Below are 16,529 nucleotides of genomic sequence, written 5' to 3' on the forward strand. Positions count from 1 at the left end.
AACAGCTAAACCTGTAACTTCACTAATATGGAAGATTTACATTCAAGTTCTGACTACTTTCTAACATACTTTACAATAACTTGGATCAGTCACTTTCTCACTCTAAACCTCAGTTTTGTCCCCTCCCCCCATCTTTAAAATGAAGAGGATAATGGGGTGGGATTAGATGATCCTCTACTTTGAACTATCTGGGTGACCCCAAGTGGGTTATTTATTTTCTCTTGACCCCTTCATCCTAGATTTTTATTTGGAGCTATTTTTCCCTTTGGGGATGGTGGGCTACTTCTGGTAGGCTGGGCTGCTATGCTGCTTTTCTATTTACTTTACTAGAGTATGTGCAGGTTAAAAGGAGAAACCTTAGTTATTCCTTCATCATGTATCCCATAGCAGTAATGCAGGGCTATGCATCCCTGTCTGTATGGGTGCTTAAATCAGACTAATGATCTGATTCTTTTAGGAACAAAAAGTGGTCTCCATATTTATTTTCAAGTTGTCAGAGGATAGTGTAGGGAGCCAATGCAGAGACTGCAGACATATGCCCCTGCCCCCAACCTCACCCCATGCCTGCAGATCAACAATTTCTTTGGACACAAATGAACATGAGAGGCAAGTGTGCACTGCAATAAGAGGAGAAAACAAAGCTTCACCAGGCCGCTCTGTAAGGACATGGGGAAAGATATCATGGCTTGTGGCTAGCCCTTTACCTCATTTAGTTCCCTATCTGCCATGAGCAGAGATATTATTTTGTCCTAAAAAAACTATGAATTGAGTTTAAATAACAAGACGATATCACTAAGGCATTAGTTGGAAACATAGTAAAAAACAACAACACAACAAAACAACAAGAAAGCCCACTGCATGGGAGAACATATTTGCCAATGTTATCTCCAATAAGGGTTTAATCTCCAGCATCTACAGGGAACTCATACAACTTAACAAAAGGAAGATAAACAATCCAATTAAAAAATGAGCAAAGGACCTAAATAGACACTTTTCAAAAGGGGACATTCAGAAAGCCAAGAGACATATGAAAACATGCTCAAAGTCACTAATCTTCCGAGAGATGCAAATCAAAACAACAAAGAGGTACCATCTCACACCTGTCAGAATGGCTATCATCAACAAATCAATAAATGACAAGTGCTGGTGAGGATTCAGAGAAAAAGGAACCCTCTTGCACTGCTGGTGGGAATGCAGACTGGTGGAGCCACTGTGGAAGACAGTATGGAGTTTCCTCAAAAAGTTAAAAATGGCTCTAACCGGTTTGGCTCAGTGGATAGAACGTCAGCCTGTGGACTCAAGGGTCCCAGGTTCAATTCTGGTCAAGGCCATGTTCCTTGGTTGCGGGCATATCCCCAGTAGGGAGTGTGCAGGAGGCAGCTGATCGATGTTTTTCTCGCATCGATGTTTCTAACTCTCTATCCCTCTCCCTTACTCTCTGTAAAAATTCAATAAAATATATTTTTAAAAAAAGTTAAAAATGGAACTCCCATATGACCCAATAATCCCACTTCTAGGACTATATCCCAAGAAACCAGAAACACCAATCAGAAAGGATGTATGCACCCCTATGTTCATAGCAGCACAATTTACAATAGCTGAGATTTGGAAATAGCCTAAATGCCCATCAGCAGATGAATGGATTAGAAAACTGTGGTACATCTACACAATGGATACTATGCTGCTGTAAAAAAGAAGGAATTCTTACCATTTACAACAGCATGGATGGAACTGGAGAGCATTATGCTATGTGAAATAAGCCAGGCAATGAAATAAAAATACCACATGATCTCACTCATTTATGTTTAATAAAGAACATTATAAACTGATGAACAAAAATAGATACAGAAGGCAGAGAAGCATCGAACAGACTATCAAACTACAGCGGGAAGGCTGAGGAGAGTTGGGGAGGGAGGAAAGAGATCAACCGAAGGATTTGTATGTATGCATATAAGCATAACCAATGGATGCAAGATACTGCGGGGTAGGTGAGGCTGGGGGAAGGTCAATGGGGAAAAAAAGGAAACATATGTACTGCTTTTTATAATACTTTAAGCAATAAAATAAATTTAAAAAAAAAAGAAAACATTTAAAAATAAAACAAAAACAGGCAACATGTTTTTGTTCGAGAAAGCACAAACTACACAGCTTTTGACCAGAGAACCCCTAGGACAGATGGAAGGTGTTACCAGGTTTTTGTTGCTGTCTTTCTTTCCCCTTCAGATACCTTATTTATGAAATTCTGAGTCAAGGAATAGATTTAACAGAGAGGAAACATAGAGAAAGTGATAGTGGTGGGTAGGGATGTGGAATTTTGCTCTTCGTTTTGGCTTTGACATTTATTTGACTAGTTGGAATAAATGATGGTCTGTGTCCTGACATGTTACTTGATATAGAAACAACTTCTTGGGAAATAGGGTACCTAAGACTTGCTGATTAAGTAGTAATGTTGAATAATTTTGGCAAAAGACTCTGATAAAAGATAAGGCAAAGGTGGTAGCAAAATATGAGACTTTATTCACCTCTTGTGATTTTTATGACAACCTTGTGAGGCAGGTATCACAATGCTTATTTTAAAGACTAGAGGCCCAGTGCATAAAATTCATGCACTGGGGGCGGGGGAGGTTCCCTCAGCCTGGCCTGCGCCCTCTTGCAGTCCAGGATCCCTCACTCCTTATCTCCCGCCTGCTCGCTGCTCCTTACTGCTCAGCTCCCTGTTCCTTAGCACTGCTGTGGAGGTGGGAGAGGCTCCCACCACTGCCACTGTGATTGCCAGCCATGAGCAAGGCTACTGGCGGAGCAGTGTTCCCCCTGTGGGAGTGCACTGACCACCAGGAGGCAGCTCCTGCATTGAGCATCTGCCCCCGGGTGGTCAGTGTGCATCATAGCAAATGGTTGTTCTGGTCGTTCCACCGTAACGGTCGCTTAGGCTTTTATTATATAGACTAGAGGCCGGGTGCACAAAAATTTGTGCACTGGCAGGGGAGGGAGAGGGGGGGAGTGTCCCTCAGCCCCACTTGTGCCCTCTCACAGTCTGGGACCCCTTGAGAAATAACCACTTGCTGGCTTAGGCCCGCTCCCTGGGTGGCAGATGGCAGACCCGATCCCTCGGTGCCTGCCCCACCTCCCCCGGTCGTGCACACAGCAGGGCTGATCCAGGGGTTGGGGCGCCGCTCTGGGTCGGGTCGCACACGGGACGCCCGGGCGGACTGGCCCATTGCTGCTGCCCCAGGTCGTGTTGCACACGGGATGCCCGGATGGAGGCCGGGCGGGCTGGCCGATCGCTGCTGCACCACCCGGCCACCCCGGGTTGGGTCGCACATGGACGCCCGCCGCCCCGGGTCGCAGATAGCAGGCCTGGATGGCGGCAGGGCAGGCAGGATGGCACTGTCCCACCCTGCCTGCATTATGCAAATTAGCCTCCATCTTTGTTGGTGGTTAATTTTCATATCATGCTGATTAGCCAATGGGAGGCATAGTGAAGGTATGGTCAATTACCATGTTTGTCTATTATAAGATAGGATGATTAAACAGGATCATAAGAGCTAAGTCAATTGCTAAGTTCACATGTTCAATAAGAGCTTGATGCAGAGAATATGGGTTTGAGAATAGGTACTAAGGCTAAACTTCCCTTTATTATGTGCTCACTTGACTGAAAAGGTGACAAGTGATCAACCTAAATTGAGAGACTAACAGAGGTGGCAAAAAGGTACCATGTGCTTACCTCCATGTCCAAAATGGAAATTATCTAACCATGGCAATTGTGGTAGTGATGGGGATAGTGGTGGTAGCTGTTTTGAGTTTTTCAAATTAGCCTGCTCTTTTTGGTAGTGGGAGGCCCAGAGAAATCTAGGAAACATTCATAGTAAGCAAGGATGGGCAAGTAACAGTAATCTATGGTTTATATAAAACAAATATGCTGAATAAGAACCTAGGAAGCTTCCCTCCCTCCCACAACCTCTGTTTATTTGCAAAGCTTTATTGTTGAGAAAGAAAAGATGGGGAGGCATAATCCTAGAGCTACCTAAGGACACATCTGGCTTCTCTTCCTCTTTCTGCTCTGTGATGAAATAAGACTAAAAATATAAAGGACCATTCTATTCAAGAATGGCTCTTATTTCTCATGGACTTCCCTTCTCCTTAACAGAAGCCCAATATGTAAGTGAAAGGTAATGTAGGCTGCTCATAATAGCAGGAAGTTCTCCTGCTGGAAGACAATGCAGAGACAGAGAGAGGTTTGGGGGAAGAGATAAACTAGCTAAGTCATATTGGCTTTCAAGCCATTAGATAAAATTGGAGTAAGGACATTATCAGGCAGACAGTGGTGGCTGTGCTCAGAATGTATGATTTGATCATTTTGTTCTACTTTCAAGGGAAATCAGCAGCAGTGGATCTGATCTAGGACAGGGGTGGGCAAACTTTTTGACTCGAGGGCCACAATGGGTTCTTAAACTGGACCGGAGGGCCAGAACAAAAGCATGGATGGAGTGTTTGTGTGAACTAATATAAATTCAAAGTAAACATCATTACATAAAAGGGTACGGTCTTTTTTTTTTTTTAGTTTTATTCATTTCAAACGGGCCGGATCCGGCCCGCGGGCCGTAGTTTGACCACGGCTGATCTAGGATAAGAAATAATACAATAGAAAGAATATGGGCTTTTGAGCCAGACAACCTGTGTCCCAATTCCAGTTCATCAAGTTACCAAGCAAGTTACATTTCATGTACAGAAACAGTTACCAAGATGGAGTTTGGGTTCTCCCCACCACAAATGACATTTCCTCAATAAGAATAGACCAATTTTAAGGGTCTCTGGTAACAGAAAATGACAGGAAATGAATTTGTCAGAGCTCTGAAAATTCTATCAGCATAGAGGGTTAATCAACAAACATCTTGTGACCAAAATCACCTTCAAAACCCTTGTCCCTTCATAGGTGAGGTAGCTCCTATTGTATTCCTGCTTTGATTTTTTTTCTATCACAATAGGCACAGGAACCTGGAATTGTTACATGGATTCCAAATCCCAAAAACTCACCATTGACAATCAGTTGTATGGTGAGGTTTTTGTAGAGTCCATGCTTGCTGTTGCTCAGAGCAAAAGTGTAGTTCCCCGCATGCTTTACGTTCACTTCCAGGATTGTGAGTTTGTACTTGACAGGGTCAAGTTGAATGGTATGGTTTACTAGGAGTGGTTTTCCATCCTTGAACCTGTGAGGCATGGGGAAGGAACAGTTAGTACAGTGACAGCTTCTAGGACATACAGCTTTCTACCCCAGTGACATTTTGATTATGCTTCATCATGATCAGCAACGAGAGGTTAAGCAGTAGAATCATCTCTATAAAATTCTCAGGCTGGAGCACCTTTGTACAGCCACACTAGTATTAAAAAATTAAATCTGTCTTTTCCTTTTTCCTTAATAATAAAAATTTTTGGAAAGTGGCCTCACCCATCCTTCCAATTCCTCACTTTCAATTCATTCCTTAACACTTGAAACTCAGAGTTTTCTCTCTGACATTCAAAACCATATTCTCCAGGTTTACCAGCAATGCCCTGCTTATCAAAGCCAGTGCCTTCTTTCAGCATTCATAAACTTCAGATCTTCGAGAGCCTCTGGGACACTATTCTAATCATTGTTTCTCTCTCTTCTTCACTGACTCTTCTTCCATTTCCTTCCTCCTTAATTATGTTTCCTACAGAGCAAGAACTTAAAATATTTCAGCAAACTGCAGAAATAAGGAGATACGGGGCTTTGGATAAGAAATTTAGGAGTTGCTAATGATCTGAATATGTTGTGTAAATATCAGTAATAACGTAATAAAGGCTTAAACCTCCCAATATAAATGTTCCCCTGGATTTTGCCTTTGGGTTCTTCTCTCTGGATGTACTCTGCCTGGGTGCATTTATCCACTCCCAGTTGATGACTCCCCAGCTGACAGCTTCAACATGTAGTTCCAGACCCATATTTCAAAATGTTAATTGACTATCTCTAAATAAGCTCATCCTGGTGTTCCTTTCCTGCTCCATTCACACTACATTTTCATCCTGATGAAACCCAAACTGGTAATAGCAGCACCAGTTTCACATTCCACCAAACTTAAAAATTGTGAAAGAATTATAATTTTGGGTTTTGATTCAGACATCTAATTGGATACTGAATCCTGAAGATTCTGCCTCTGCAATGTTTTCCAAATCTATTTTGTATATTTCATTGCCTTCAGATTATGCAGGGCCATATAATGTCTCACAACTATTGCTATAACCCTATAAGCTGGTAGCTATTTCTCTAGTCTTTCTCCATTCCAAACCATTTGACACACATAAGGCCATGTTAATATTCCTAAAGCTTAGCATATAATTTCTAAATAATTTCATATAATTTCTAAATAATAAATTTATCACTCCTGACTCCAGTCTTTGATGATTCTATACTGTCTACTTTAATAAGCAATATTTTTTAAAAAAACAATAATTTATCATTTACTCCTTAGAACAATTCTATAATAATAGAATATCACCACACAAATTTTACAGATAAAGAAACTGAAACTTAGAGAGTTTAAGTAACTTGCTTGGTAACTTGATGAACTAGAATTAGAACACAGGTTGTCTGGCTCAAAAGCTCATATTCTTTCTATTGTATTATTTCTTACCCTTACAGTATCTCTATTAGACTGGGTAAGAATACCTTCAAGACTCCTTCCAAATCTGAGATTATGGAATTCTGCAATGGCCTTGGTACCTTCCCAGTCTTATTTCCTCCTCTCTTTTCAGAGTAGAAAACTCATTTTTCCAAATACATGAAAGATCAATAAAAGAAAATGGAAACAAGCAAAGAAACCTATAGAGGAGAAGATAAAGCACTAGTTTCTAGGGCTGTCATTCCCCTGAAAGTAGGATTGGGGTTAGGGTATATTTCTGAGTCCTCACTACCTAGCCCAGGGTCTGCTGCAAGACTGACCTCCAGTAAGGATGTATTGAAGGAACAGGTGTTAAGGGTGGGAATTAAGAGACTCTGGGAAACAGGAAACACCCAGGATAAAAGGCCCTACTTACCAGGTTACATTGGGGTGAGGGAAAGCATCCACTCTTACTCCCATTTTGAGCATACTTTGTCCAGCTGTCACCTCATAAATGCGGCTTCTCTTGTAGCTCACATTGAGGAATGGTTTTTCTGGAAGTAGAACAGGGATGGAGTCAGAAGAAGAAGGTTTAACTGAGTCCCAATTTTTTTCACACTTCCCATTAGCAATCACATCCTTCCCAGCCCCAGAAGGATCAATCTTGATTATCATAAGCTGGTGTTTCTCAGTGTGGATTGGAGGGAGGCACTGTTGGAATTTTTAAAGGGATAATTCTTTTTTTTCATTTTTCTTTTTTTTTAAATCTTCACCCGAGGATATATTCATTGTTTTTTTTAATTCTTTTGTTGTTGTTGACAGTATTACAGATGTTTCCCATTTTCTCCCTTTCTGCTCCCTTCTACCCAATCCCTGCACCACACCAGGCCGTCCTCATACTATTATCTGTGTCCATGAGATATGCATATTCTATATAATAAAGAGCTAATATGCAAATGGTCATCACACCTTGATGTGATGTCTGTCTTGATGTGTGTCTCTGGATCTATTTTGTCACACCCTAATGGCTCAGTCACTCAACACTGGGGAGAGAGGAATGGGGACCAGCCAGGCACAAATGAGCTCACGAGAGAGGAATGGGGAACAGCAAGGCACAAATGAGCTCGTGAGAGAAGAATAGGGACCAGCCAGGCTGCAGCCCGGGAGAGGGACCTGCACCTGCCCTGTGGACCTGGGCGCCAGCAGCTGGCACTGCAGCCCGGGAGAGGGACAAGCCGCCTGACCCATGGTCCCGGGTGCCAGCGGCTGCGTCTGCACCTGTGGCCTGGGAGAGGGACAAGCCATCTGCCCTGCAGTCCCAGATGCCAGTACTTGTGGCTGCAGCCGGGAGAGGGACAAGCCACCCACCCCGCAATCCCAGGCGCCTGTGGCTGTGGTACCGGCAAAGCCGCCCACCCACAGTCCCCTGTGGCTACAGCAAGTCTGGGCAAAGCCAGCCTGGGTTCTGGGTGCCTGCAGCTAGCCAGAGGGAGGGAAGCCCGGTTCCCAGGTGCCTGCGACTAGCTGGAGGACGGAATCCTGGGTTCCAGGTATGGGGTGAGGCAGAGGCAGTTAGGGGAGAACAGGCAAGCAGAGGAGCAGTTAACGGCAATCAGGTAGGCAAGCAGAGGTGGTTAGGGGAGATAAGGCAGGCAGGCAGAGGGGTAGGGGTGATAGGGCAGGCAGGCAGGTGAGCCGTTAGGAGTCAGTGGTTCAGGATTGTGAGAGGCAGTCAGACATTCCCCGAGAGGTCCCGGATTTGAGTGGGTGCAGGTCAGGCTGAGGGAAACCGCCCCCCCCCGACCCGTGCACGAATTTCATGCACTGGGCCTCTAGTATGCATATATATCATTTGGTTAATCTTTTCCTGTATCCTCCCATTTCCACCCTCTTCACCTCCCCACTAAGATCTGTTATTCTGTTCTATGCATCCATACCTCAGGACCTATTTTGTTCATTAGATTCCACATATAAGTAAGATCATATTATATTTGTCTTTCTCTGACTGGCTTATTTCACTTAGCATAGTAATGTCCAGGTCCCTCCATGCTGTCTCAAAGGGTGAGAGAACCTTCATTTTTACAGCTGCATAGTATTCCATTGTGTAAATGTATCACATCTTTTGTATCCATTCATCTATTGATGGTCACTTGAACTGTTTCCAGATTTTACCTATTTAAATAATGCTGCTATGAACATAGGGATGCATTATTTTTAATTTAAATTCTTTATTGCTTAAAATATTACATATGTCTCTTTTTCCCCCCCATTGACCTCTCCCGGCCGTTCCCACCCCCAGCACATGCCCTAACCCCCCTACTGTCTGTGTCCATGGGTTATGCTTATATGCATGCATATAAGTCATTTGGTTGATCTCTTACACCCCCGCCCTCTGCCTTCCCTCTGAGGTTAGATGGTCTGTTTGATGCTTCTATGTCTCTGGATCTATTTTTCTTCATCAGTTTATGTTGTTCATTGTATTCCACAAATGAGTAAGATCATGTGATATTTATCTTTCTCCGACTGGCTTATTTCACTTAGCATAATGCTCTCAAGTCCATCCATGCTGTTGCAACTGGTAGGAGTTCCTTCTTTTTTATAGCAGCATAGTATTCCATTGTGTAGATGTACCACTGTTTTTTAATCCACACATCTGCTGATGGGCACCCAGGCTATTTCCAAATCTTAGCTACTATAAATTGTGCTGCTATGAACATAGGGGTTACATATATCCTTTCTATTGGTGTTTCTGATTTCTTGGGATATAGTCCTAGAAGTGGGATTACTAGGTCAAATGGAAGTTCCATTTTTAATTTTTTGAGGAAACTCCATACTGTTCTCCACAGTGGCTGACCCAGTCTACATTTCCACCAGCAGCGCACAGAGGGTTCCTTTTTCTCCACATCCTTGCAGGCACTTGTCATTTGTTGATTTGTTGATGGTAGCCATTCTGACAGGTGTGAGATGGTACCTCATTGTTGTTTTGATTTGCATCTCTCAGACGCATATATTCTTTATGATTGATGTTTTGGGTTTCTTTGGATATATTCCCAGAAGTGGGATCACTGGGTCAAATGTAAGTTATATATATATATATATATATATATATATATATATATATATATATATATAAGAATCAGGCTTTATTTATTGATGTGAACATTAAAAATATGCCTACATCACTGAAATATTCACAAAGGACATGATCATTCACACTCATACACACGGAGGAATAAAAAAAATGCTCCTTTAGTCATCCAAGCTGCTGTCAGGGACAGCAAAGTGCTTGCTTATTCCACTGGGGGGCTTCAGTCTTCATGAATGTTGAATATTTTAGCTACTTCATTTAGATCTTCATGTTGCTCACCGTCCTTAATGATCTTCCTTGCTATCAGCCTTCAGTTGAAGATGTTCCACAGCACAATCCCCACCACCACTTTGTCCCTGAGGTAGAAGATAACACCTTTCCCGTAGTCCTCCCCTTAAACAGGGATCTGGAGGACCCCAGGGTTGCTTGGAAGAACAGGGATTTCTGTGGCTTCTGACTCTGTCTCACTCTCTGATCGAATACCAGTCCCTGACTGCTCTGTGGCAGATTTCGGGTTATCTTGTGCAGATGCTTTTGCAAAGACACCAACCGTGGGCAAACTACTATCCACGAGATCAATAGCTTCATAGCCAACATCAGGGTCCAAACTGCTCCAGAACATTGATTGATGCCAATATGGCTTAGCAGTTCCAGTCATATTTTCTCCAGCCAATCTTCCGCTCACAATAGCATGATCATGGTGCTCTACCCACCTCCTACCCAATTTTATACCGTAGAAGCATGCAGCATCTCCTGCCACCCAGATGTTAGAGCGTGCTTGGAGCTCTGCATTTACCTGGAAGCCACCAAAATCTGAGTCTACTTCTAGTCCACCAGTCTTAGCCAACTCAACATTGGGCTCTAAGCCCACAGCTGCAACTATGTGGTCAGTTTCTACCTTCCGGCCATCTTTCAGCTTGATGGGTAACCTGCCACCGCTGACTCCAACTGATTGCACAATGGCATTGTGCAGCACCTTCACCCCCTCTCGTCTGACTTTTTCCATGGTCCAATTGCTGAGGTATTCAGGAAGGACCCTTCCCATATTTCCTTTCTCAGGGAAGAGCTGAGTCACTTTGGTGCCTGAGGCTTGAGCTTTTCTGCCAAGAGCACAGGCCAGTTCACTACCAAGGAAGCCCCCACTGATAATCGTAATCGACTTGACTTCCAGGGAAATCTTATCTAAGGTTCTAAAGTCTCCAATCTTTCTGAAAAGCGTTGTTCTATTCTTCACCTCTGCTCCAGCCCTATCAATGGCAGACAGAGTTCTTGGAATGCCTCCTGTTGCAATCAAGCACTTTTCATAGGTTATTTGAGAGCCATCATTAAGTTTCACCATGTTGCCTCTCACATCTACATGTACTACCTTCTTCCCAGTGAGAACAGCCACACCACCATTCTCAATGTGAGGCAGGTCCTGAGCAGAGACATAGAAAGAAGGTGGCTGGAAATATATGCTTCTCTCTTTTCCATTCCACTGCCTGAATCGCAGTGTCTTTGTGACATTTGGATCATCTGAAAACCACAGTTCTTTTGAAAGAGGAGGTCGCATGTATGGCAGCTCAGGATCTTCAGATACAATCAGTACCCTGGCCCCAGGATCCCGAGCCCTGATGGATCTGGCTGCAGCGAAAGCAGCAGTGCCTCCACCAATGAGCAGGAATGGAACATGACTTGGTACCCTGACTTGAGCAACTGGCTCTCCTTCTGGAGCAGATAATGCGGCCCTCTTCTGTTTCTCTTCTGGTGTCAGCCCTAATCCTGAAATTCTTTCATTATATCTTTTTTGGTCACTTTTTATAAGCTTGTAGGCATAATAAACTCCTGCCCCAGTGACTGTTGCTCCTACAATTAAGAAGTATACTAGTCTGCTGCCATCTTTCCCAGAAGCACCTGCAGATGCTAGTGATCTAGAAGGGGATCCTAGGTGATGACACTGCACAACTGGAAGCCGGTTCCTTTACCTTGGGCCTCGGATGCACACAGTCTGCACCAAGGGAGCCAGCTTCTGCTTCAAAGCACCTGCTGCCAGGCTTCCACACCGGTACATTTTGGCAGCTGCTACTCGGGACCTCCTCCTTCCTTTCTTCTCACGCACTGACAGGTCAAACACCCTGGGCCCCGGCCCATTCCCCCCACCTTCGCTTCGCGCACACTGTAAGTTATATTTTAATTTTTTGAGCAAACTCCATACTGTTTTCCATAATGGCTGCACCAGTCTGCATTCCCACCAGCAGTGTGCTAGGGTCCCCTTTCCTCTACGTCCTTGTCAGTGCTTGTTATCTGTTGATTTATTGATGGTAGCCATTCTGGCAGGTGTGTGGTGATACCTCATTATAGTTTTAATTTGCATCTCTCTGATGTTTAGTGAAGTTGGGCATTTTTTCATATAGCTATGTTCTCTTTGGAGAGGTGCTTATTCACATTATCTCATTTATGGGTGTTTGGGTTTAAATTTGGGTCATAAAATATCTACAGTATAAAATTGAATTGATTTGTCAGATGTGTTTCGTATGACTTGAGATTTGTTTTGTATATTGTTTTTGTCTGAGTTCTGTCTCATTATCAAAAAAAAGGATTGAAACTTTTAAGAGTTTAGGAATTAAGTTAAGATTTAAAAAGTTATATAATTCTAGTGAATTTTCAATCTAAATCTAGTTAGAAAAGAGGATTAATTCTGCATTTTCAACTGAGTGTGATAAGCAAGTTATCTTTTATATCTGATAAAAGGCTTAAGCGGCCACCATCTTGGGCCACATGGCACATGATGTTCCTGGGGGCCACCATCTTGAAACAGCAAAGGCCCGCCCCTCCCTTTGAATTAGCCAATCGCAAAAGGAATGTTTGCTTACTGAGGCAGAATGGAATTTCAGGGGTGGAATTAAAGGTGGAGTTTTGGGCCTTGGGGTTGGGGCGGCATGCATGCCTCTCGGATTTATTTACTATGTTTTTTCAATGAAGATGCTTATTCTGATTGCTTAATAAATTAGCTTTTAAAATATCATCAAGGTCTCATATAATTTCAGTTATATGACAGATCAATTTTTTAAACAGTCGACTTTAGTAAAAGCCAACAATAGAAGTTTAAATTCTTAAAAGCTTGCAGATATAAACATTCTTTAAAGGTACAGAATAAACTGAAGAATATTATTCAGGCATTAAATCTAATTATTAATAGCATTCACCATGTATACTAAAGGAAAGTTATTTAATGTGACTACCTTACCTAGCAGTATTAAATGTCTTAAATTCTCTGACAGTGACCACAGCTTTGCAGGGAGAAAATGGGCAGGCAATAAGCGTGTCCTTCCAGCAGTTTCTCTGACATTCAAGGTATATCATAAAAAGTCAATGGCCAGATTGAAAATAATTAATTCTATGGTCAAGACTAAATTCTTTAATGTTAAGAACTGGTTTGAGTTTTTAATAATCTTTAAATTGGATATATTTGATGGCTTTTCCAAATGTAATACTTCAAGAATGTAACTGAAGGACAGATTTTGTGACACCTCAAAGGGCCCTGGGGTAATACAAAAAAAAAGATTTATTCCTTCTCCCTAAAAAGAAATAACTAAATTAGACCAATGAATATACTTGAGATTGCATGAAGAAACTCAGCCAAATGAATTTAAAAAAAATAATTAATTAATAACAATGTTCTATTTAAATGCATATGCCTTGAAAGTCATGAAAGTTACTATTAAGTGTATGCACAGACCCACAAAGTCATTTTTCTAATTTCTTGACTCACATGTAACAGCAATTTGCATCGAAAAGGTATAAATGCCAAGGGGTTTGAAGTCATCTAGAAAACCCTGTCTTCCTTAAACTAAGGACAATTAAAAGTTAATGATCTATATTTTCTCTCCCTAAACAAAGGTTAAATAGCTTATGTCAACGTACTCAAAGGGACTGGTAGCAGAAATCCAATTAATGTTATTTACTGTCCACAAAGACAAGTAAAATTAAAATATAAACCTCATTTCAAATTAATTTAAATTAGTTAATTGAAATAAATAAATATTCAAGAAAACTTAATTGTACTGTACAGGAAACTGTTCCTGAAGTATTAACTAAAATTCTTATTGATGGTTCAAAAATTGCTTAACATGTTATGTATCCAAAGCAGTCATATTTCTATACAAGAAATTAAATCTAAAGTTATCAAGACTGCATTAAAATTTTTTTCAAAAGCCTCTTTATATTATTTTAATACAAAATAGGGGCATAGTAGAATAATCTCATGTAAGAATATTACATTAAGCCTAAATTATTTTAAAATTGTTACTTTACAATTGATTTTCACTTATAACACCAGTGAATGTGCACTGGTGTCAAAGTGGGCCAAAAAGAAAATGGTCTGGTTAAATGAAAGAATCTCAAATCTAAATTATAGGAAATTCCCTCTTAACATTTGGTCAAGGATATGCTTATATATTTCCAGAAAATTTCTCTAAGCCCGTGTGGATTCCTGCAAGAAATGGTAACTTCAACATGGATCCGAGAGAAGAACTGGCCAGGTTAAAGAGGAGACTGCACCTGGAGCCATGCCTTATAGCTGCAGGTAATCAACTTTCCCAGCTGTGAATAGCAGTGGTCCAAGCAACTCGCTGAAGATAAGAAGTGGGAGGAGGCCGAACCGGTTTGGCTCAGTGGATAGAGCGTCGGCCTGCGGACTCAAGGGTCCCGGGTTCGATTCCGGTCAAGGGCATGTACCCTGGTTGCGGGCACATCCCCAGTAGGGGGGCGTGCAGGAGGCAGCTGATCGATCTCTCTCATTGATGTTTCTAACTCTCTATCCCTCTCCCTTCTTCTCTGTAAAAAATCAATAAAATATATTAAAAAAAAAAAAAAAGAAGTGGGAGGAGGATGAAATGGACAGCGAAGAGCCCAGAAGTAACCTGGAGCCCAGGAACACCTGAGAACATCCTTCTTGCCATGCTAGCAGTAATCAGCTGTACAGTAATGCTGCCAGGGGCGAATGGGGAGGTATTTTGGACTTATGTTCCTGATCCCCCATGGGTAAGACCCCATAAGTGGGCTGATTGTCCACCTAATATAGTCATCAATGATACCCAAAGCCTTGGTCATCCAGGAGGACCACAGGTGGGGCAAGGAAGTATATGGGCAAAGTATAGCTTTACACAGGTAAAGAATATTACATTAAGCCTAAATTATTTTAAAATTGTTACTTTACAATTGATTTTCACTTGTAATACCAGTGAATGTGCACTGAATCCCTTTTGTATGACACTAAATCAAACCACTGTTCCCTTGTGTGTAAAATTAAGGAGAGGTCTTTGGCCAGCTTGGACCCCAAAGGATGGGGAAGAAAAAGCTCAAATACATTTATTATCTCTACTTGTTCCAGGGAGAGGTGCAGAAAATGTAAGTGTGCTAAAACACCCCCCAACTAAGCCATTATGTAAAAAGTCTTATGAATGGTACCCCACCGAGGAAGAAATTAATTGGCAAGACTATTATAGCAATTATCCTACCACCAGCAAACTTAATAACAATTTTTTCTTTGTGGACCGGAGCCCTTATGGGTCTTTATATAGTAACAATCGCACCCTAAAATGGAAAGGGAACGCATTCTATCTATATGTTGAAGCAAATCACTCCATCTCATGGCATGGAGGAGAATTTGTTGGGCCTCAATTGCAACATGACAATCAGCCCCTACAAAGTACGCAGTGGAAATTAGCTGCTGCACTTGCACCTATTAAATGGAATAGTTTTAATTATAGCTCAAATAATTCCATTTTTGCTTTACAAGGAACTTTCAATAAGACAGTTCTTGCTATTGCCTCTGTGTTTGATTCATTTGTACTCCTCTCAGGCTCCATCCAGATGCACCTTAATGTTACAAGCCATCTGTATGAGGTGCCATGCACAGGTTGCACTTTATCCCATTGTATTAATTCTACATTTCAAAAGAAGTTCCTCATGATTTTAAAATAAGCAGCTTTTGCTTGGGTTCCCACCAACTTAACTGAGCCTTGGGAATCTCACCAAACCTACCAACTGTTGCATGATCTAGTAAAAATCTTAAAAAGACAAAAAAGATTTCTTGGAATGTTAATTGCATAAATCTTTGCCCTAGTAACACTACTTACTTCTGTGGGCATTGCTGCTTCATCAATGGTACAGACTGTTCAAACCTCTCAGTTTGTACAAGTCAAGAAAAATGTAACTAAGACCCTGTCTATACAAAAAAGAATTGACAGCCAGTTTGAGATAGAATTATCGGCACTAAAGTCTACAGTCCTGTGGATGGGTGATAAAATCCATGGCCTAGAGCAAAGAATATCTTTGTAGTGTCATTATAATTTATCCCAGATTTGTGTTACCCCTGTTCCCTATAATAGTACCCTGCACGCTTGGGAATCAATAAAAAATCATCTTCTTAGTGCTTTGGGGAAAGGTAACACAACCCTTGATATTTTAGAATTATAACAGCATATTGTACAATTATCCCAGGCAAACTTACAAACCAATTCCCTTAATGCCTGGCAGCAATTTAAAGAGGACTTGAAAGAGTTTAACCCCTTTCACTGGATATCATTGCATTTACCTCTCAGCATAACCACTATTCTTTGTCTCATTCTTGTTCTCATATGTTTACTTATAGTCTGCAGATGTGGAATGAAGAGTCTTAAAAGGACTCAAACCCTTCAGGCAGCATTCACTTATCAAGATTTATTAAGGACAAGTAATAGGGAAGAGTGCCTAGCACATAATTAATCATTGCTTTTATGGTACTAGGAGCTCCCCTAGAGCTAAAAACAGACAATGGGGAGGAGAAACCAAGATGGCGGCAT

General features: G+C 41.7%; 1 protein-coding gene and 1 pseudogene across 2 annotated transcripts in view; both read right to left on the minus strand.

The window, feature by feature from the left end:
- Nucleotides 1-16,529, minus strand: part of LOC308510763 (vascular endothelial growth factor receptor kdr-like) — a 435,828-nt gene that overhangs the window by 247,794 nt on the left and 171,505 nt on the right. Inside the window, exons 8-9 of the mRNA XM_081080791.1 lie at nt 7,054-7,171; nt 5,035-5,207 (exon numbers count right to left, since the gene is read on the minus strand). Coding sequence (XP_080936917.1) covers nt 5,035-5,207; nt 7,054-7,171 — 291 coding nt within the window. The remainder of the gene's footprint in view (nt 1-5,034; nt 5,208-7,053; nt 7,172-16,529) is intronic.
- On the minus strand, nt 9,926-11,755 carry LOC308510764 (apoptosis-inducing factor 1, mitochondrial-like; annotated as a pseudogene). Its single transcript has one exon. The product of its transcript is annotated as an apoptosis-inducing factor 1, mitochondrial-like (transcript).

Source organism: Myotis nattereri (genome assembly GCF_964212035.1).
Source record: "Myotis nattereri genome assembly, chromosome: X".
NCBI lineage: Eukaryota > Metazoa > Chordata > Mammalia > Chiroptera > Vespertilionidae > Myotis > Myotis nattereri.